We start from the raw sequence: 23,946 nt of genomic DNA on the forward strand, positions 1-23,946 counted from the left end.
AAAGAAGTGAAGTGACTCGCCCAAGGTCACACAACATACAAGCAGAGGAACTAGGTGTAGTACTCTCATCCTTCTGACACCCAGATCTGTGTTACAATAATAATAATAATAATCATTGGCATTTGTTAAGTGCTTACTATGTGCAAAGCACTGTTCTAAGCGCTGGGGAGGATACAGGGTGATCAGGTTGTCCCACGTGGGGCTCACAGCCTTAATCCCCATTTTACAGATGAGGGAACTGAGGCCCAGAGAAGTTAAGTGACTTGCCCAAGATCACACAGCAGACATGTGGCGGAGTGGGATTCAAACCCATGACCTCTGACTCCAAAGCCCGGGCTCTTTCCACTGAGCCACGCTGCTTCTCTACACTCCACATGCAGTTACAAGTTGGGCACATTCCCTGATCCAATGGGGCTCACAGTCTAGGTAGGAGGGAGAACAGGCATCGAATCCCCATTATACACATAATAATAATAATAATAATAATAATAATAATAATAATAATGGTATTTGGTAAGCACTTACTATGTACAAAGCACTGTTCTAAGCACTGGGGAAGTTACAAGGTGATCAGGTTGTCCCACATGGGGCTCACAGTTTTAATCCCCATTTTACAGGTGAGGTAACTGAGGCCCAGAGAAGTTAAGTGACTTGCCCAAAGTCACACAGCTGACAATTGGCAGTACCAGGATTTGAACCCATGGCCTCCGACTCCCAAGCCTGTGCTCTTTCCACCAAACCACGCTGCTTCGGGGCGCAGAGAGGTAAAGTGTTTTTCCCTTGGTCACACAGCAGGCAGGTGGCAGAGCTAGAATTAGAACCCAAGTCCTTTGACTCTCAGGCCCTTCCAATAGGTCTTGCTCCTCCTCCACGTTTGCTCCTCTAATGCCAACCCATTCACTGGACCTTGATCTTGACTCTTTTGCTGTTGATAATAATAATAATGACAATAATGAAGGCATTTGTTAAGTGCTTACTATGTGCAAAGCACTGTTCTAAGTGCTGGGGGGGGGATACAAGGAGATCAGGTTGTCCCACGGGGGGCTCACAGTCTCAATCCCCATTTTACAGATGAGGGAACTGAGGCCCAGAGAAGTGAAGTGACTTGCCCAAGGTCACACAGCAGACATGTGGTGAGCCGGAAATCGAACCCATGACCTCTGACTCCACTGCTGTCCTTCCTCTTTCCGGAAATCAAGTCTGAATGCTTTGAGCACTTTGATCTTACCCCACCCCAGCCCCACAGACCTGAAGTACATATCTCACTACTCTGTGACTTCCTCTAATAAATTCTCAGTAAATTCATTCATTCAATCGTATTTATTGAGCGCTTACTGTGTGCAGAGCACTGTACTAAGTGTTGTGCTAAATAAGATGCATAGAGTGATAGGGACAGTCTTAAAATCTTGAGGAATCAGTTTGGGCTAGTTGAAAGAGCACAGACCCGGGAGTCAGAGGACCTGGGTTCCAATCTCAGCCCTACCACCTCTCTGCTGTGTAACCTTGGGCAAGTCACTTAACTTCTCTGTGCCTCAGTTACCTCATCTGTAAAATGGGGATTAAGACAGTGAACCCTTTGTGGCACAGAGACCGTGTCCAAGCTGATTATTTTGTATTTACCTCAATACTTAGAATTCTGGCTGGCACATAGAGAAGCAGCATGGCTCAGTGGAAAGAGCACGGGCTTGGAGTCAGAGGTCATGGGTTCAAATCCTGGCTCCACCACGTGTCTGCTGTGTGACTTTGGGCAAGTCACTTAACTTCTTGGAGCCTCAGTTATCTCATCTGTAAAATGGGATTAAGACTGTGAGCCCCAAGTGGGACAACCTGATCCCCTTGTATCCTTGTATATGTTCCAGTACTTAGAACAGAGCTTGGCACATAGTAAGCATTTAACAAATATAATAGCACAGCACAAAATGGGTTGCAATAGGAAATGCCTTGCATATAGTAAGCACTTAATAAATGCCATCATTATTAGTGTTATTATTATTATAGTAAGTGCTAAACAAATGCCATTAACAAAAAATCTCAGTGCTGATAGGATGTCAGCATCATGGCTAGAATGGTCACAATACCTGTGCTACTGTTTGGGGATGGACTTTCCACCTAAATCATGGCTTGTGTTACCCAGCATATTTCAATTTAATTGAGATGTCTTGATATAGTATTGCTGGTATTTGTTATGTGCCTTTGGAGGGCCATACAGTATGCTAAGAACTAATGAAATACAGGAAACCAAAGACACACCATTTCTCTCATCTCCCTCACCTGATTTTCAGTGAAGTTTTATGGCTGTGGTAACTGGGTAACTCTTCAATAGAGTAGGAAGCATGGGTTGGAAAATTTCCCACCTAACTTACAAAGCAGAAGAAATGTCAGTCTCAGTTTCATTTTGTCATTCCTTTTTGACCTTCAACACAGTAGAGTTGCCCTTTGTATTTAAAGAAAACACCATCGATGCTTAAGTTCACCTACATGTTCATGTACATCAGAAAATGGCAATGTGGGATCCATAATCTCAGCCACAGTGGACATCCAAAAATGTTTCCTTTGTTGTGTTTAATATTTTCAGCAACCAACACTGCTTTCTCTTATGCCTTCTTGTCACTCTTTTTTTTTTAAATGGTATTTACTATGTGTCAGGCACTGTGCAATGCACTGGGGTAGATAATGGGGTTGGACAGAGAACCTATCCCATATAGGGCTCACAGTCTTAGTCCCCATTTTGCAGATGAGATAACTGAGGCCCAAGAGGTTTCGCTTTCCACATGAAGCTCCTGCTATAAGATAGCTACTCCCTTCTAGATTCAGTGTGCCATTTTAAAAAATGGTATTTATTAAGTGCTTACTGCGTGCCAGCCATTGCATTAAGCACTGAGGTAGAGAAGCAGCGTGGCGCAGTGGGAAGAGCACGGGCTTGGGAGCCAGAGGTCATGGGTTCCAATCCCGCCTCCGCCACTTGTCAGCTGTGTGACCTTGGGCAAGTCACTTAACTTCTCTGAGCCTCAGTTCCCTCATCTCTAAAATGGGGATTAAGACTGTGAGCCCCACGAGGGACAACCTGATCACCTTGTATCCCCCCCAGCGCTTCGAACAGTGCTTTGCACATAGTAAGTGCTTAACAAATGTCATCATTATTATTATTATTACAAGCTAATCTGGTTGGACATAACCCCTGTTCCAGAAAAGGCTCACAGTCTTAGTCTCCATTTTACAGATGAGATAACTGAGGCACAGAGAAATTAAGTGGTATGCCCAAGGTCACACAGCAGACAAATGACAGAGCCGGGACCAGAACCCAGTTCCTTCTGACTCCCCAAGCCCCACCATGCTGGTTTATCCTTTCCATTTGATTCCCAGTTTTCTGCTGGGTTGAAGTATTCTCTGAGGCTCTGGACACAGCATTCATCATCTCAATGTCATTCTTTTCACAACAGGGAGACTCCTTCTTGCCTTAGAGTTTAGGCTATAGGGTGAAAGACTGAAGGTTAATTAAAGTTCATAAGCCCTTTAAGGAGGGAGAAATAAAATCCTCTATATTCATGCCCAAATTATTACCATATCCTGGTGAAATCTGAATAGGAATGTAGGACCGCAGAATGCAATTAGCCCAGATATAAAAATATGCTTCAAACAATAAGATGAAAAAGGAGCCACAAAATGAACCATTAAAATATCAGTGACCTGGATCCAGATTTAGACGATGACTAGGGAAAACCAAAGGATTGCATCTTATTCTAATCTTCGCTCGTGGCTTCAAAGTACGGGGTCTCCATGCGGACGATTCACAAATCTTTAGCTCCAGCCTCAATCTCTCTCTTTCTCTCCAGTCTCACATTTCCTCCTGCTCTCAGCACATCTCTACTTGGATGTCCGACCGCTGACACCTCAAATTTAACATGTCCAAAAGAGTACTATCTTCCCACCCAAACCCTGTCCTCCCTGTGACTTTCCCGTCACTGTAGACAGCAACGCCATCTTCCCTGTTTCACAAGTCGGTCACCTTGGCATTATCCTTAAGTCATCTCTCTCAGTCAACCCACGTATTCAATTTGTCACCAAATCCTGTCAGTTCAACCTTTCACAACATTGCTAAAAGCCGCCCTTTCCCCTGCATCCAAACTGCTGCCTTGTTAGCTCCTTACCTCCTTGACTTCTGTCTGTCTCCACTCCACCGCATACTTCACTCTACTCCCCTGATTCCTCAGTCCCACAGCATTTGTGTACATAGCTGCCATTTATTCATATTAAATATCTGCAACACCCCTCTAGATTGTAAGTTAGCTATGGGCAGGGAACATGTCTGCCAACTCTGTTCTAGTCTTGTCAATGATGCGCTTCTAGCTTTACTTCTATTTATTCTGATGACTTGACACCAGACCACGTGTTTTGTTTTGTTGTCTGTCTCCCCCTTCTAGACTGTAAGCCCGTTGTTAGGTAGGGACCGCCTCTATATGTTGCCGACTTGTATTTCCCAAGCACTTAATACAGTACTCTGCACGCAGTAAGCGCTCAATAAATAAATGCTCTGTCATTAAATTATATTATTCCCTTTTCCTTTTCTTCCCATCCCACCCTCCTTTCCCTTAACTGTGGTATTTGCTAAGTGCTTACTATGTACCAGGCACTTTTCTAGGCACTGTGGTAGATGTAAAGTGATTGGCTTGGACGCAGTCACTGTCCCACATGGGGCTCACAGCCTTAATCCCAATTTTGCAAATGAGGTAACTGAGGCACAGAGAAATGAAGTGACTTGCCCAAGGTCATACAGCAGACAAGTGGCAGAGTCCTTTTTACTCCCAGGCTCATGCTCTATCCACTGGACCAGGCTGCTTCCCTAAGAACTCCCCTTCTCTGTCCTCTTCCTCTGATCCCGATGTCTAGGTGTGGCCCCAGAGAAGAGGAATTTTCCATCCTGCGTTTTAAAATGGATCTCTTTCCTCAGGTATGAAAGTCTATGGGCCACAGATATTCTAGTACATGAATGAAGGCAATTTTTGAACACAGTTTAGCAAGCATGGGCCAGTCCAAATGATGAAGAAACATTTGATTGTCTTTACACTAATGAACATTTACACTTAGTCACCAATCATCATAATTTCAAAGCACACAGGGCAAAAATTGGAATGCAAGTTTGTGAATGAAATCAGGTAATAGGGTTAATTTAACCCTGGGCCTCAGCTATTTGAAGAATACTGCTTAGGCTAGTAGTTGCGCTTTAAAGTTAATTCTTACAAAATGTGTCCTTGATTTTTCTGATAAGTGTCTAATATTTTTATATTGGGTTATCTATGAAAGAGAGGAGTCTATTTACCTCAGTTACCAAACCCCAAAACAATTCCAGCTACAATCTTGCTTTTTGCTTTTTGCTTCCCCCACCGAGTTGGCCCCTTGACTGTGAACCAAGGCTTGTTAGCTGTGTGTTCAACTAGGGTTAGGGTTACAGGGTTAGGGTTAAAGGGAGAAAAATCTTCCCGCTTGATGAGACTATTGAAAACAGCCACTTTGATATCTAATATAGTTAACCCTCTATTCAGTTTGTGGAGGCTCCAGATTTCTGCCTCGTTACTGCTTCTTCGTGCTCCCTACCTCCTGATTAGCCTAATGAGCACTTGAACCTCACTCAGAAGGGTAGAGCACGGGCCTGGGAATCAGTAGGACTTGGTTTTGAATCCCTTCTCCACCACTGTCTGCTGTGTGACCTTGGGCTAGTCACTTACTTCTCTGTGCCTCAATTACCTCATCTGCAAAACGAGGAAGAAGACTTTGGGGTCCTTGTGGGACATGGACTGTGTCCATCGAATCACCTTGTATATACCCTAGTGCTTACAACAGTGCCTGGCATATATCAAGTGCTTAACAGACACCATTAAGAAAACCCAAAAAACGGTACACCTCAAAATAAAAACGATTTAAAACTCAAATAAGTGACTGTTGCTGTTAGAAGGAAGAGACTTAATAATGATGGCATTTATTAAGCACTAACTATGTGCAAAGCACTGTTCTAAGCACTGGGGAGGTTACAAAGTGATCAGGTTGTCCCACGGGGGGCTCACAGTCTTAATCCCCATTTTACATTTGAGGTAACTGAGGCACAGAGAAGGTAAGTGACTTGCCCAAAGTCACACAGCTGACAATTGGTGGAAGCGGGATTTGAACCCATGACCTCTGACTCCAAAGCCCGGGCTCTTTTCCACTGAGCCACGCTGCTTCTCTAAGACATTGTCCGGGGCTTACTGAAGGCACATCTCCTCCAAGAACCCTTCCCCAAATAAGCTCTCCTCTTCTCCCACTCCCTTCTGTGCCACTCTTACGTGTTCCTTCATTCATCCTCCCTCCCATCCCCACATATGTCTGAATACATCTGTAATTTATCTATTTATTTATATTATTGTCTGCTTCCCCTCGGCTGTGAGCTCGTTTTGTGCAGGAATGTGTATGTTTGTTTTTATACTTTATTCTCCCAAGCACTTAGAACAGTGTTTTGCAATCAGTAAGCGCTCAATAAGTACGATTGAATGAATGAGTGGATCTCACTGGGGCCAGCTGACCTATTTACTTATGGACAGGGAATGTCCCTGATAATTCTATTGTACCCTCCCAAGTAAGCACTCAATAAATGACTGATTGATCGATATCCATCGGGTGAAAACTCATCGAACACTTTCTTCCCACATATAACGCAAGCCCCTTGTGGATATTGGGTGTCTGATCTACAAATGCTTAGCACAGGTTTTAGCTCAAAGCACACAGTACATGGCAGCACTGAACTAAACGTGCAGGGCTTCAGGCATGTTGAGTACAAAACTAGTTTTCCTTAATGTGAGATTTTTGCAAGAGAAGCTGAATGACATAATGGATATAGCATGAGCCTGGGAGTTAAAAGGTCATGGGTTCTAATCCCACCTCCACCACTGGTCTGTTATGTGACCTTGGGCAAGTCACTTAACTTCTCTGTGCCTCGGTTACCTCATCTATGGGGATTGAGACTGTGAGCACCAAGGGGGATTGAGACTGTGAGCACCAAGGGGGGCTGGGACTGTGTCCAACCCGATTTTCTTGTATCCACCCCAGCGCTTAGTACAATGCCTAGCACATAATAAGCACTTAACAAATACCATAACTACTATTACTGTTACTATGTTGCTTCCCTCACTGTAGGAGACCTGCGTTTTTCTTATATATATTGACAAAAACCATTTCAGCAGTGTTCAGTTCTGCTTCACCTATGAAAGCAGCATAAGAGCCCGGGTCTGGGAATCAGAGGACTTGGGTTCTAATCCCGGTTCTTCCAATTGCTTTGCCAATTGCGGCATGACCTTGGGCAAGTCATTTAACTTTTTGGTGCCTCAGTTTCCTCAACTGTAAAATGGGATTCAGTGCCTGTCCTCCTTCTCATTCTAAGACTGTGAGCCCCATGAGGGACCGGGACTGCATCTGACCTTACTGATTCATACCTATCCCAGAGCTTAGAACAAGTTAGACACAAAGTAAGCACTTAACAAGTACCATGAAGCAAACAAACACACAAAAAAACCTGGAAGTCCTAGTGGAAAGAAAACAAGACTGAGGGGACTGGCGTGGGTGGGAGCGGGGGCCGTCAACACTTAGGTTCACTGGGCACTTGGACGTCATGGGGTTTGGCATAACTGAAGGGAGCGGGGAGGAGGCTGAGGGGAAAGGAGGAAGGGAATGGGGGAGTGGGCTGGAGATGACCCGGGAGGGAGGCTGAACAGGGAGAACTTGGAGAAGCAGCGTGGCTCAGTGGAAAGAGCCCGGTCTTTGGAGTCGGAGGTCATGGGTTCAAATCCCAGCTCCGCCAACTGTCAGCTGTGTGACTCTGGGCAAATCACTTCACTTCTCTGGGCCTCAGTTACCTCATCTGGAAAATGGGGATTAAAACTGTGAGTCCCCCCGTGAGGCAACCTGATCACTTTGTAACCTCTCCAGCGCTTAGAACAGTGCTTCGCACACAGTAAGTGCTTAACAAATACCATCATTATTATTATTATTACTGAGCGGCAACCAGGGTTCTAATCCTGGCTTCACTACTTACAATGTTTGACCTTGGCAGAGTCACAAATTCTCAGCACCCGGGTTTCCTCATCCATAAAATGGGGATGAAATACCTGCTCTCTCTTCACCTGCTCTCTCTTCCCCCTTAGACTATTAGCCTTCTAGACTGTGAGCCCGCTGTTGGGTAGGGACTGTCTCTATGAGTTGCTGACTTGTACTTCCCAAGCGCTTAGTACAGTGCTCTGCACACAGTAAGCGCTCAATAAATAGGATTGATTGATTGATTGATGAGCCCCCTGTGGGGCAGGGGCTTTAGCTCATCGGATTGGTATTGTTTCTAACCCAACACTTAGAATACCCTCCGCCTGGTCTGCATTTGGCAAAGACCGCAATTATAAGTACGTTTGCTAAGCCCCAACTCACCTCGTAATCGATGTCCAAGTGATCGGCATCGCCTTTGACCCGGAAGTGCTGCGTGTGCTTGTCCACTGTGAAGTTCACCTGCTTGTTGAAACGCTCGATGAGAACAGAGTGCCAGTGCTCGTCGTCCAGAAGGCTGCCCAGGGTGGCTGTGGTGGGACTGCTGCTGAATCGTAGCCTGCCGTCACCTGTGAGAGACACAAGTCCAGGGAAGGGATTAGAGGGGGACCTGACAACAATTGCCAACTTGTACTTCCCAAGCGCTTAGTACAGTGCTCTGCACACAGTAAGCGCTCAATAAATACGATTGATTGATTGATTGATTGATTGATTGATCTGGAAGTTCAGACAGAGCGACTACACTTCTTCTGACCCAAGTTAGGGGTTCCCCCAAACTGTCCAACTGCCTCCTCCGTCTCCCTGATATTCTGAGTGCCTGGAACAAACTTTTATTTCAACATTCACTGAATACTAATAATAATCGTGATGGCATTTGTTCATTCATTCATTCCTTCAATCGTATTTATTGAGCGCTTACTGTGTGCAGAGCACTGTCCTAAGCGCTTGGGAAGTACAAGTTGGCAACATATAGAGACGGTCCCTACCCAACAGTGGGCTCACAGGCTAGAAGGGGGAGACAGAGAACAAAACAAAACATATTAACAAAATAAAATAAATAGAATAAATCTGTACAAACAAAATAAACAAACAAATAGAGTAATAAATAAGTAAACATATACACATATATACAGGTGCTGTGGGGAGGGGAAGGAGGCAAGGTGGGGGGGATGGGGAGGGGGAAGTAAGCACTTACTATGTGTGAAGCACTGTTCTAAGCGTTGGGGAGGATACAAGGTGATCAGGTTGTCCCACGTGGGGCTCACAGTCTTAATCTCCATTTTACAGATGAGGTAACTGAGGCATAGAGAAGTTAAGTGGCTTACCAAAGGTCACACAACTGACAAGTGGCTGAGCCGGGATTCGAACCCATGACCTCTGACTCCCAAGCCCGCACTCTTTCCACTGAGCCATGCTGCTTCTTATCATATTTATTGAGAGCTTACTGTGTGTAGAGCACTGTACTAAACGCTTGGGAAGTACAAATCAGCAACATATAGAGACGGTCCCTACCCAACAAGGGGCTCACAGTCTAAAGTAGTCCAGGAGTTCCACATTCTCATGAAGAGGGAGGCACAGAGAAGAGCTTAATCATTCATTCATTCAATCATATTTATTGAGTGCTTACTGTGTGCAGAGCACTGTACTAAGAGCTTGGGAAGTACAAGTTGGCAACATATAGAGACGGTCCCTACCCAACAGTGGGCTCACAGTCTAGAAGGGGGAGACAGACAACAAAACAAAACATATTAACAAAATAAAATAAATAGAATAAATATGTACAAATAAAATAATCTTAATCTTAAATAAGATTAATCTCATCTGAGTTAATAATAATAATAATTTTAGTATTTAGTAAGCGCTTATTATGTGCCCAGCACTGTTGTAAGTGCTGGGGTAGCTACAAGGTAATCGGATTGTCGTAATCGGGTTGTCCCACATGGGGCTCACAGTCTTAGTCTCCATTTTCAGCGTGGCTTAGTGGCAAGAGCACGGGTTTAGGAGTCAGAGGTCATGGGTTCGAATCCCAGCTCTGCCACTTGTCATCTGTGTGACTTTGGGCAAGTCACTTGACTTCTCTGGGCCTCAGTTTCCTCAACTGGAAAATGGGAATTAAGACTGTGAGCCCCAAGTGGGACAACCTAATGACCTTGTATCTACCCCAGCGCATAGAACAGTGCTTGGCAAATAGGAAGTGCTTCCCTTCTAGACTGTGAGCCCACTGTTGGGTAGGGACCGTCTCTATATGTTGCCAACTTGTACTTCCCAAGCGTTTAGTATAGCGCTCTGCACACAGTAAGCGCTCAATAAATATGATTGAATGAATGAATAAATACGATTGAATGAATGAATGAATGAAAGGGAGAGGGAGAAGAGGAGAGGAGGGCTTAGTCAGGGAAGGCTTCTTGGAGGAGATAATAATAATAATAATAATAATAATAATAATAATAATAATAATGGCATTTATTAAGTGCTTACTATGTGCAAAGCACTGTTCTAAGTGCTGGGGAGGTTACAAGGTGATCAGGTTGTCCCACGGGGGGCTCACAGTCTTAATCCCCATTTTACAGATGAGGTAACAGGCCCAGAGAAGTTAAATGACTTGCCCAAAGTCACACAGCTGACAATTGGTGGAGCCGGGATTTGAACCCATGACCTCTAACTCCAAAGATCGTGCTCTGTCCACTGAGCCACGAGCCATGTTTTCGGAATAAAATGTTGGAGGTCTGGGTTTTAATCCTAGTTTTTAAGTATCTCTTCTCTTTCCTCCTGGGACTGGGACCTCCATGTCGGACTGGGACTGGGGATGGGGAGTATTTATTTCTTATAATAATAATAATAATAATAATGGCATTTATTAAGCACTAACTATGTGCAAAGCACTGTTCTAAGCGCTGGGGATGTTACAAGGTGATCAGCTTGTCCCACTTGGGGCTCACAGTCTTAATCCCCATTTTACAGATGAGGTAACTGAGGCCCAGAGAAGTTAAGTGACTTGCCCAAAGTCACACAGCTGACAACTGGTGGAGCAGCTCTTTCTACTGAGCCACGCTGCTTCTTCCTCATCCCTCCATCTCTAACCACTATCCTCATCCTGTCTTCAACCCCCACAAGTTGTTTAGGATGCCACTCAATTAGTCATTGAAGGTCTCTGTTAGAGAAGCAGCATGGCTTAGTGGAAAGAGCATGGGTTGGGAGTCAGGGGTCACGGGTTCTAATCCCGACTCTGCCACTTGTCTGCTGTGTGGCCTTGGGCAAGTGATTTAACTTCTCTGTGCGTCAGTTACCTCATCTGTAAAATGGGGATTAAGAATGTGATTCCCCACATGGGGCACCATATTACCCTGGATCTACCCTAGCACTTAGAACACTGTTTGGCATATAGTAAGGTGCTTAACAAATAACATCATTATTGTTATTATTATTACTCCTCTGCTAACCTGGCTGTCTGAACGGTTCTTTTCTTAGAAGTCAAATCTTCCCAGTTAGTGACCTTTCTTGCTAAGGGATACACTGGGTTCATATGCTCCCCAACTCCCCCCGCCCTACCTCCTTCGCCTCCCCACAGCACCTGTATATATGTTTGTACAGATTTATTACTCTATTTATTTTACTTGTACATATTTACTATTCTATTTATTTTGTTAATGATGTGCATTTAGCTTTATTTGTTTGTTCTGATGACTTGACACCTGTCCACATGCTTTGTTTAGTTGTCTGTCTCCCCCTTCTAGACTGTGAGCCCATTTCTGGGTAGGGACCATCTCTATCTGTTACCAACTTATACTTCCCAAGTGCTTATTACCGAGCTCTGCACATAGTAAGCACTCAATAAATACGATTGAATGAATAAATGAAATGCAGGTTTCTGAACATCCACAGATCTACCCAAGGAATATACACATTTAAGAGGAAAAACACATGCCAGGGTGAAACAAGCATACAGCAGCACACTGTGACACTTAATTAGAGATGCCTTGGTGTAGGAGGTGTAAAGAGGATCCATTAGGAAGAAACATCATCTCCTTTTTGCTCCAGATATATCATTTAAGCACTCAACACTGTTAAACACTCTCATTGTGTTCATTTCAGGCGTGGAAATGAAAATGCCTCATCCCTCGGATCTTTCTTCACCTTCAATTCCTACGGTCCCTTGAGCAATATGACACCGAAGTGAGTGAAACGGCACAATTTCTTCACAGAAACCACTCCTACCATCGCTTCCCCCACAATCTGCCGTTTGCCTGATGAAATAATTATCCGTCTCTCATACAACGGTACGCAATCGGCTCTCTTTCCTCCTGTGAACTATCGTGTGGTTAAAAGCTGAGTTTCTTCTGAATCAAGTCAAGGAAAAGAGTTTAACTCACTCATGTGTCCAAATGACACATTTTACAGGTGACTTTGGAAATGGAGAATTCCCACATATTAGCTCATTTGAAATGAGGTAGAAAATAATAATCTTCAAGGTCAAAATTTTTGCTCTGAATAGGGTGGAGGGAGGCATCCTTCCACTTTTAAACCAGTCAGTCTGTTTTTCAGCTTGTGTGTCCCCTGTCCAATACAGATATGCGTTGCATGCCTTTATTTGCAGGACTTTTATTTGAGGCGCCCCGCTTCACTCCCGTTGTCATGTTCTGTGGATCGTATTTATTGAGCGCTTACTGTGTGCAGAGCACTGTACTAAGCGCTTGGGAAGTACAAGTTGGCAACATATAGAGATGGTCCCTACTCAACAACGGGCTCACAGTCTATAAGGGGGAGGGTGAACTAGATGTCTGAACCTGCAGGACACAGCAGTGAGGGGCCGGAGGGGGTGACACCATGTGTTTTGGAGCAGTCAGGGATCAGAAATCAGGTTTTAGGGGTTCCCCTTTTTCAAGATATTTGTTAAGCACTCACTATGTGCCGGACACTGTACTAAGCACCACTATGGTACATACAGCTAATCAGGTTGGACACAGTCCACGTCCCACATGGGGATCCCAGTCTTGATCCTCATTTTACAGATAAAGTCAATGAGGCATGGAGAAGCTAAGTGACGTGCCCAAGATCTCACAGCTGATAAATGAAGAGAAACAGCGTGGTTTAGTGGAAAGAGCCCGGGCTTTGGAGTCAGAGGTCATGGGTTCAAATCCCAGCTCCGCCAATTGTCAGCTGTGTGACTTTGGGCAAGTCACTTCACTTCTCTGGGCCTCAGTTACCTCAACTGTAAAATGGGGATTAAGGCTGTGAGCCCCCCGTGGGACAATCTGATCACGTTGTAACCTTCCCAGCGCTTAGAACAGTACTTTGCACATAGTAAGTGCTTAATAAATGCCATTATTATTATTATTATTATTATTAATAATAAATGGCAGAACTGTGATTAGAACTCAGGTCCTCTGACTCCCAAGCTCATGCTTCATCCACTAGGCCACACTGCTTCCCCTGATTGTGAGTCCCTTGAGGGACAGGGTCTGTATGGAATTCCCGGCTTTCCCAGCACTAAGCATAGTGCTCCACACACAGTAAGTCCTTAATAAATATTAATATTGAGGCAGTGTGACCTAGTGGAAGACCATGGGCCTAGGAGTGAGAAGACATGCGTTCTAATCCCGGCTGCTTGCTGAATGATACTAGCTAGGGGCTTGGTGGTGATAGCGGTGGTGGTAGAGATGATATAATAATACTACTACTAATAATAACGACATTTGTTAAGCACTTACTACGTGCACAGCACTGTTCTAAGCACTGGGGGGAATACAAGGTGATCAGGTTGTCCCGTGTGGGGCTCACAGTCTTCATCCCCATTTTACAGATGAGGGAACTGAGGCTCAGAGAAGTGAAGTGACTTGCCCAAGGTCACACAGCAGACATGTGGCGGGGCTGGGATTAGAACCCATGACCCCTGACCCCCAAGCCAGGGCGATGATGATTCATTCATTCATTCAATCGTATTTATTGAGCGCTTACTTTGTGCAGAGCACTGTACTAAGCGCTTGGGAAGTACAAGTTGGCAGCATGATGATGATGATAGGGGTATTTAAGTGCTTACTTCAATCAATCAATCAATCAATCAATCGTATTTATTGAGTGCTTACTGTGTGCACAGCACTGTACTAAGCGCTTGGGAAGTACAAATTGGCAACATATAGAGACAGTCCCTACCCAACAGTGGGCTCACAGTCTAAAAGGGGGAGACAGAGAACAAAACCAAACATACTAACAAAATAAAATAAATAGGATAGATATGTACAAGTAAAATAAATAGAGTAATAAATATGTACAAATATATATACATATATACAGGTGCTGTGGGGAAGGGAAGGAGGTAAGATGGGGGGGATGGAGAAGGAGACGAGGGGGAGAGGAAGGAAGGGGCTCAGTCTGGGAAGGCCTCCTGGAGGAGGTGAGCTTTCAGCAGGGCCTTGAAGGCGGGGGGGTGGGGGGGGTGGTTCTAACCCCAGCTCTACCACATGTCTGCTGTGTGATCTTCAAGCACTGTACTAGCCAAGCACTGTACTAAAGGCTGGAGTAGATACAAGATCATTAGGTTGGACACAGTCCCTATCCCTCACGGAGCGCAAAATCTAGGGAAACAGCCCGGCCTAGTAGATAGATCATGGGGCTGGGAGTCAGAAGGGACCTGGATTTTAGTCCCAGCTCTACCACTTGTCTGCTGTGTGACTTTGGGCGAGTCACTTCACTTCTCTGTGCCTCAGCTCCCTCATCTGTAAAATGGGGATTAAGATTCTGAGCCCCACGTGGGACAACCTGATTACTCTGTATCTACCTCAGCACCTAGAATAGTGCTTGACACATAATAAGCCCTTAACAAATACTATTATTATTATTATTATTATTGTAATCTCCCAATGCTTAGTAGAGTGCTCTGAACACAGTAAGCACTCAATCAATATGACTGACTGACTGTTTACTCTCCAATGGCTTCTTCCCTGCTGGTTTTAAACATACTCATGTATTCACTATCTTAAAGAAACCCTCGCTTAACCCAATGGCTCTCTCCAGTTATTGTCCCATCTCCCCCTGGCATTCCTCTCCAAACTCCTTAAGTGAGTTGTCTACATTTGCTGCCTCCACTTCCACTTCTCCAGCTCTATCTTGACCCCCTCAAATCTGGACTCCACACCCTGAAACAGTGTGGTTTAGTAGATAGAGCATGGGGCTGGGAGTCAGAAGGACCTGGGTTCTAACCCCAGCTCTACCACATGTCTGCTGTGTGATCTTAGCACGTCACTTAACTTCTCTGAACCCCAGTTTCCTAATCTGTTAAATGGGGGTTAATTGTGTTCAACCTGATTTACATATTTATTACTCTATTTATTTATTTATTTTATTGTACATATCTATTCTATTTTATTTTGTTAATATGTTTGGTTTTGTTCTCTGTCTCCCCCTTCTAGACTGTGAGCCCGCTGTTGGGTAGGGACTGTCTCTATATGTTGCCAACTTGTACTTCCCAAGCGCTTAGTACAGTGCTCTGCACACAGTATGTGCTCAATAAATACGATTGATTGATTGATTGATCCTCACGCCTCAAAATCCTACAGTGGTGTCTGTCTATCTTCGCATCAAGCAGAAACTCCTCACCTTAAGGCCTTCAAGTATTCCATCAGCTCTCGCTCCTATATATTTGACTTATCTCACTTCACTCTAAGACAACCAACTCTGCCTCACTTTTGTTTTTCTCTCTCTATTTGCTGACCCTTTGTTCACCTTTCTCAGGTTTTAACTATTACCTGGAATCCCTCCCCTTTCATATTTCAAGAGACCCTCACTCTCCCCTTCTTCAATACCCTACTAAAGTCATATACTTCCATGAAGTCTTCCTCAACTAACCTCTTTGAAATTCACCCCTCCCCAACTCCAGAATACTTATGTATATATCCTTTCACTCTGTTGGTTCCCCAGGGACTAAATAAATGAATAATTTATTTCATTTTCTGTCTCCCCTGTAAGGTTGTAAGATGTAGGTGGGAAAGATTGTGCCTTCCAACTGTACTGTACTCTCTCAAGTACTTAGTAATAATAATAATGATGGTATTTGTTAAGCTCTTAATATGTTCTAGGTGCTGAGCACTGTTCTGAGTACAGTGCTCTGCCTAGGTTAAGCTCTCTATAAATACCATTGATTGATAGACTGATTCTTGACAGTCAGAATAGCCTAGGAAGTGTCTCTGCTTAACTGAATCTCCCTGCAACAACATTTCCCAAAACTTAAAATTCAATGGCATTATATAAGCCATACTGTCAACATTTGTTTTTGAAACCCTGAGAAAAAGACACATAGGAAGAAAGCTTAATTGTTTTTTTTAAAAATGGAGTTGGGAGATGATTTGGAGCTAATAATGTTAATTTTATTTGTTTTAAGTGCTTACTACATTCCAAGCTTTGCACTAAATACCAGTACTACTGCTATGGTGTTAAAGACATTGTTCTCGAGAGATTTTTTTTAGACCCAAGCTCCCTCAGCAAAAAGCTGGAAAAAGCCTTAGTAGGCTCAGTGTTTATCCAAATGGAATCTGTAGCACTTGGAGGGAAAACAAGTTTCTTAGTTAAAGCAAAGCAGAAGTTTGCCTGGGCTATCAATCAATTACTTGTATTTATTGAGCTCTTTTTGTGTACAGGGCACTACTCTAATGGCTTGGGAGAGAATACAGCACTTCTAGGGGAAAAACAAATAGCATACAATCAACCATTCCTTCGATGTAAATAAATATATTAGCTTTAAAAAGAAAACCTAACTAGAACTTGTTTTCTAAGTCGGTAGACCTAATCACATCATTTTTTTTTGTTAATAGTATCTGTGAAGTGCTCACTATGTGCCGAGGCACTGTACTAAGCACTGAGGAAGACGCACTTTCATCAGTTTGGGCACAGTTCATGTCCCACATGGGGCTTACAATCTTAATACCCATTTTACAGATGTGGCAACTGAGGCACAGAGAAGTGAAGTGACGTGGCCAAGGTCACACAGCAGACAAGTGGCAGAGTCAGGATTAAAACCCAGGTCCTTCTGACTCTCAGGCTCGTGCTCTATCAACTAAGCCGCACTTTTCATATCTTCTCCACGTTTTTTCATATTTTATTTTTATTTTTGAATATTGTTCATAGCACCTAGAAATTTAACAAAATTTTCAAGCCTGGTGTGGGCAGAGATTGTCTCTCTTTGTTCCTGAATTGTACTTTCCAAGTGCTTAGTTCAGTGCTCTGCACACACTAAGTGCTCAGTAAATTCAATGGAATGAATGAATGAATGAATGAATGAATGAATGAATGAATGAATGAAAGGACATTCTGGATAGTTTACAGACTGAGAAGCCTCTCTAATCCATAATCTTCTCTTTTCCTTTTTTCATTAAGGTGAATATGGATATGACATTTGATGTTGGAATCCAATTTCTACTCAATACAAATAAACATAAAGAGCATACAGGTTTCCATTCATATGCGAATGAGCCAATCGCCCCCTTTGATGAAAGCCTCAGTATTTCCTGTCAGGGAATTATTACTATCTATTCACAGTGACGGTTGATCTTTTTGATAGGTTTCACAAATGTTCTCTAACTCTTTTCTCCCTCATTAAGCACTATTATATTCTGCCCAAAGCAATTTCACATTTGGTCACCCCAAATACAAAACAGTCACTGAACAGCTGATACAGTCAAGAATCAGCAAGGCCTGGGAGAAGAAGCAAGGGCCTGGGATTTAGAGGACTTGGGTTTTACTCCCATCTCTGCTACCTGCCCGCTGCATGACTTTGGGCAAGTCACTTAACTTCACTCTGCTCCAGGTTTCCTCTACTTGAAACAGGGAATGAAATAACAGTTCTCCCTCCTTCTTAGACTGTGAGCCCCGTATGGGATGGAGGTTACGTCCAACCTCATTAACTTGTGTATTTGGAACAGTGTGTGATGCATAGTAAATGCTTAACAAATATAACAATATTAATCATAGTAATAGCTGTTTAACTGTAGCCAACTGTTTCATTTATACCTGCTCTACTGTTGCCCACCCTAGCCGCATACTCCAGTATGCAAAAGCGGCATTGACTGCACTTTCCCTAAAGGCTTAGCATAACCGACTCCATTGCATGCAGGTTATGTGAGAAATAGGTGCCGGCCTCACGGAAGATCCTGTAATCGAGGAGGGCTGGCATCATCATCATCATCATCAATCGTATTTATTGAGCGCTTACTATGTGCAGAGCACTGTACTAAGTGCTTGGGAAGTACAAATTGGCAACATATAGAGACAGTCCCTACCCAACAGTGGGCTCACAATCTAAAAGGGGGAGACAGAGAACAAAACCAAACATACTAACAAAATGAAATAAATAGAATAGATATGTACAAGTAAAATAAATAAGTAAATAGAGTAATAAATATGTACAAACATATATACGTATATACAGGTACTGAAAAGGTGACACTGATCAAAGCAGCTACACCCTGTCTGAGATGCCCCCATCCTATGTGGGCATGTCTACTGCTAACATCTCCTGTTAACAGGATGCCAAAGGTTCCCGTTTGTGGGAATCCTTTGTGGAGCTCCAGTGGGGGAACCAAATAAAAGGGAAAAAGAGGCTGGGATCAAGGCTGTTGGTCACTCGTACGGGAGGTGAACAGGTGAGCAATCAGCTTTCCTACCTCTACTGCTCTATCTGAACTCATGTCTCCGAGTCATTTTTCCTATCTGTGTCACCACCTTGGGTTCTCGAACCCTGCGGCCGATTTACACCGGTTAACTTATTTTGCCCCCTCCTTGTCGATAACAGTGCCTACATTGTCATACGGGGGTCGTCTCAAATAAGCGTCACGGCTATGTTATCTTCGAAAAGGGTCAGATTGCATTTCATTCACAATTTTTTTTCTTTCAGTGTGTTTACTTGGTAGTTGTCCCTGCAAAAGGTTTTGGAAAATGGTAGTGCGTTTGTCTTGTCTTATGCCGTCGAGTCATCTCCGACCCATGGAGTAAGCGCTTAACATTGGACACGTCTCTCCCAGAACACCCCACCTCTATCTGCAAGCACTCTGGTAGTGGATCCATAGAGTTTTCTTGGCAAAAATAGGGAAGTGGTTTACCATTGCCTCCTTCCGCGCAATAAACTCAAGTCTCCGTCCTTGACTCCCTCCCATTTAGCTGGGGCCCAACACAGGTGAATTTTAACTTGTAGCAGATTGCCTTACACTCGCTAGCCACTGCTTAAGCTAGGGACGGAATGGGTAGGACTCTGCTCGACTTTCCCTCCCATATTCGAGACTGGTAGGGGACTGGAAACTCTCCTGGTGTGACCCTGAGAGGGAGGTAGTACATTTGGCCATCAGTAAATGCCCTGCACTGTACTAAGGACTTGAGAAAGTAAAGCAGATGGCACAAAACATGCTACAAACCCAAGAGGAACTCTTTTTAAACCGCCTCTAATCCATAAGTTCCTTGAGGATAGGGATTGTCCCTACCAACTCTGCTGTAAAGAACTTTTCCGAACACTTAGTCCAGTTCTCTGCACGCAGTAAGCGCTCAATAAATGCCAATGATTGATTGAAATTGTAAGCTCCTTCGAGGCAAGAAATTTGTCTACCAGCTCTATTATATCATAATAATGATGATATTTGTTAAGTGCTTACTATGTGCCAAGCACTGTTCTATGATTGTAGTTTCCTAAGCGCTTAGTCCAGTGCTCTCCACACAGTTAGTGCTCAATAAATACCAACACTTGATCGATTGATGGGTATGTAGACTGTAAACTCCCTGTGTGGAGGGATCAAATATGCCAACTCAGTTCAATCGATCAATCAATTAATCATATTTATTGAGAGCGTGCTGTGTGCAGAGCACTCTGCTAAGCTCTTGAGAGAGTACAGTCCAATGTTGTACCATTGTAATGTATCAGCCAGTTAATAATAATAATAGTAATGCTCATATCTGTTAAGCGCTTACTATGTGCCAAGCACTGTTCTGAGTACTGGGGGGATACAAGGTAATCAGGGTTGTCCCACGTGGGGCTCACAGTCTTAAACCTCATTTTACAGATGAGGGAACTGAGGCACAGACAAGTTAAGTGCTTGCCCAAAGTCACACAACTGACAAGTGGCGGAGTCGGTATTAGAACCAATGACCATGGACTCCCAAGCCCGTGAGAGAAGCAGTGTGGCTTAGTGGAAAGAGCACGTGCTTGAGAGTCCATTCAGAGAAGCAACATGGCCTAGCAGATAGAGCATGGGGCTGGGAGACAGAAGGATCTGGGTTCTAATTCAAGCTCTGCCACTGTCTGTTGTGTGATCTGTGTGTGTTGTGTGATCTGTTCTTCTAGACTGTGAGCCCACTGTTGGGTAGGGACCGTCTCTATATGTTGCCAACTTGTACTTCCCAAGAGCTTAGTACAGTGCTCTGCACACAGTAAGCGCTCAATAAATACGACTGATTGATTGATTTTGGACAAGTCATTTCAGTTCTCTGTGTCTCGGTTACCTCATCTGTAAAATGGGGATTAAGGCTGTGAGCCCCTCGTGGGACATGGACTAAGTCCAACGTTTATTATTAGCTTGAATCTACCTCAGCACTTAGTCCAATGCCTGACCAAAAGAGACTAACAAATACTATGAAAAAATAACTGTTTGGATCAGTGCAGTAGCAGTTTGGAAGGAGAGGAAAGAGCAGATGCATTCTCCAAAGCTCTTAGTACAGGGCTCTGCACAAAGAAAGTGTTCAACAAACACCATGGAATGATTACATTTCGCGTGGCTCAGTGGAACAAGCATGGGCTTTGGAGTCAGAGGTCATGGGTTCAAATCCCAGCTCCGCCAATTCTCAGCTATGTGACTTTGGGCAAGTCACTTAACTTCTCTGTGCCTCAGTTTCCTCATCTGTAAAATAGGGATGAAGACTCTGAGCCCTATGTGGGACATCCTGACTATGCTGTATCCCCCCAGAGCTTAAAACAGTACTTGGCACATAGTAAGCGTTTAACAAATGCCATTATTATTATTATTTTGAAAACTGCATTCACATCTACTGAATTCAGATGCCATGTTAGCATATTTTTCATCATATACTTCCAATGATGGATATCCTTGACATTATCCTCTTTCCCTTCGCCACTGTCGGACCACTAACCCACAGCCCTGGATCACTGCCACTGTCTGCCTCCTTCGCTCTTATGCTTGAGCTGCTGAACACCGCTGGCGAAAGTCTAAACACCATGCCAACCTCGTTCTCTTCAAGTTTATCCTTTCCTGCCTTAACTCAGCCCTCTCCTCTGCCAGAAAAAACTATTTCTCCTCCCTTATTGACACCCATGCCCATCATCCCCGTCAGCTCTTCCGTACATTCAACTCCCTTCTCAGGCCCCCGGTTCCTCCCCCTCCTCCTTCCCTCACCCCAAACAATCTGGCCTCCTACTTCATTAATAAAATTAAATCCATCAGGTCCGACCTCCCCAAAGTCACTCCACCTCCTTCTCCAACCTCCCGGCTCTCAACACTCTCTGCTACTCTCCCATCCTTCCCAGCAGTACCCTCAGAGGAGCTCTCCTCCCTCCTCTCAAGTGCTACTCCGGCCACCTGTGCTTCTGACCCCATTCCATCTCATCTCATGAAATCTCTCGCTCCGTCCCTTCTCCCCTCCTTAACTTCCATCTTCAACCACTCACTCTCCACTGGTTCCTTCCCCTCTGCCTTCAAACATGCCCATGTCTCTCCCATCCTAAAAAAACCCTCTCTTGACCCCACCTCACCTTCTAGTTATCGCCCCATATCCCTCCTACCATTCCTTTCCAAACTCCTTGAACGAGTTGTCTACACGCGCTGCCTAGAATTCCTCAACAACAACTCACTCCTCGACCCCCTCCAGTCTGGCTTCCGTCCCCTACATTCCACGGAAACTGCCCTCTCAAAGGTCACCAATGACCTCCTGCTTGCCAGATCCAACGGCTCCTACTCTATCCTAATCCTCCTCGAACTCTCAGCTGCCTTCGACACTGTGGACCACCCCCTTCTCCTCAACACGCTATCCGACCTTGGCTTCACAGACTCCGTCTCCTCTTCTGCAACAAATAACAAATGAGAAGCAGCGTGGCTCAGTGGAAAGAGCCCGGGCTTTGGAGTCAGAGGTCACGGGTTCAAATCCCTGCTCTGCCAATTGTCAGCTGTGTGACTTTGGGCAAGTCACTTAACTTCTCTGTTCCTCAGTTCCCTCATCTGTAAAATGGGGATTAAAACTGTGAGCCCCACGTGGGACAACCTGATCACCTTGTAACCTCCCCGGCGCTTAGAACAGTGCTTTGCACATAGTAAGCGCTTAATAAATGCTATTATTATTATTATTATTATTACATCCTGAAGCTGCTCATTCAGGAAGGTAGACCAACGGCCCCAACTACCACAGAGCAGGGAAACTAGAAGGGGGATCCAGCAGCCTTGTCCCTCTCACAACCCAAGTACCCCCTGCATATGACCGTCCTAGTAGATGATCGTCAGAAAGTCTCTTTACAGCTAGACACCAGGGCCCGGATATCTATGCGTTGGAAGGATGCCTGGCAAGGAGGCCAACCATCAATTACAGGAAATATTGCCTTAATTGGGGTCCCTGGAAAACGGGGGACCCTTCCTGTCACCCGAGCACCCAGCTACTCAAGAAATTTGCAAGCTAAAACATGGGGGGTAGGAAACTTAACCACTTTGCCTTCAGGTCGAGAGCTATCACATTGGGAGATCAAAAGGGAATTATTTTGAGGGAAGGCACCTCCCTCCAGCAAAGAGTTGCCTTCCTCTCAATGAATGGCTGCCTTCCTCAATCTAAGGCACCTCCCCCTAGAAACGACAATGGAGGTAATTAGGAGTGAATTGGGAGTGAATTTGCCATTGTTCTCCCAGCCTAGGAACAACTGGAGGGGGTGGTGATTTAATCATGATTTCTAAAATGCTACTACCTTAAATTTCGCTAAATTAGTAAAAGAGAATAGAGAAGCAGTGTGGCTCAGTGGAAATCAATCAATCGTATTTATTGAGCGCTTACTGTGTGCAGAGCACTGTACTAAGCGCTTGGGAAGTACAAGTTGAGAAAGTTGGGAAAGAGCACGGGCTTCGGAGTCACAGGTCATGGGTTCAAATTCTGGCTCTGCTGTGTGACTTTGGGCAAGTCACTTCACTTCTCTGTGCCTCAGTTCCCTCACCTGTAAAATGGGGATTAAGACTGTGAGCCCCACATGGGACAACCTGATCACCTTGTAACCTCCCCAGCGCTTAGAACAGGGCTTTACACATAGTAAGCGCTTAATAAATGTCATCATTATTATTATTAAAAGGTAAATGCAAATCAAATACAAAAGTCATCTTGATATATTTGAAATGCTAAATGAATCTGACTGGGCAAACCTGTGCAGCTGATACCAATGAGGGCTAACCACTAACTTTGGTAGAGGCTTGGAGATCTTCCAAGACCTCTGGAATGATGACACATCGCACTATGAAACTGCTTTGCCTGCTCGTCACTTAACATGTTAAATATTATTAGGACAAGCAAAATCCAGATTTAATTGCTGTATATTATAAATCAAATGTATCAGAACTGGGGTTTGTTCATCTTTGCTTGCTACATTGGTTCAGATAGTCTTTAATATAAAATTTCCATTATGTTAAGGGTTGACAGTGCCTGTTCTGCGTGTTGCCTCTGCTATAGCCTAGCTAAGGGGCAAAAAGCAGTTGTATATTATTCAGTATCATACATATGTACAGATCTGGATGTCTACTTTTTGCGATTAGGGGAAGCAGCGTGGCTCAGTGGAAAGTCAGAGGCTTGGGAGTCAAAGGTCATGGGTTTGAATCCTGGCTCTACCACTTGTCAGCTATGTGACTTTGGGCAAGCCACTTAACTTTTCTGTGCCTC

General features: G+C 44.3%; 1 protein-coding gene across 1 annotated transcript in view; it reads right to left on the reverse strand.

Annotated features, from left to right (window-relative positions):
• Nucleotides 1–23,946, reverse strand: part of CNTNAP5 (contactin associated protein family member 5) — a 919,822-nt gene that overhangs the window by 445,814 nt on the left and 450,062 nt on the right. Inside the window, 1 exon segment of the mRNA XM_038741400.1 lies at nt 8,443–8,627. Within this exon segment, the coding sequence (XP_038597328.1) occupies nt 8,443–8,627 (185 nt within the window).

The sequence above is a fragment of the Tachyglossus aculeatus genome, chromosome 1 (assembly GCF_015852505.1).
Source record: "Tachyglossus aculeatus isolate mTacAcu1 chromosome 1, mTacAcu1.pri, whole genome shotgun sequence".
Lineage (NCBI taxonomy): Eukaryota > Metazoa > Chordata > Mammalia > Monotremata > Tachyglossidae > Tachyglossus > Tachyglossus aculeatus.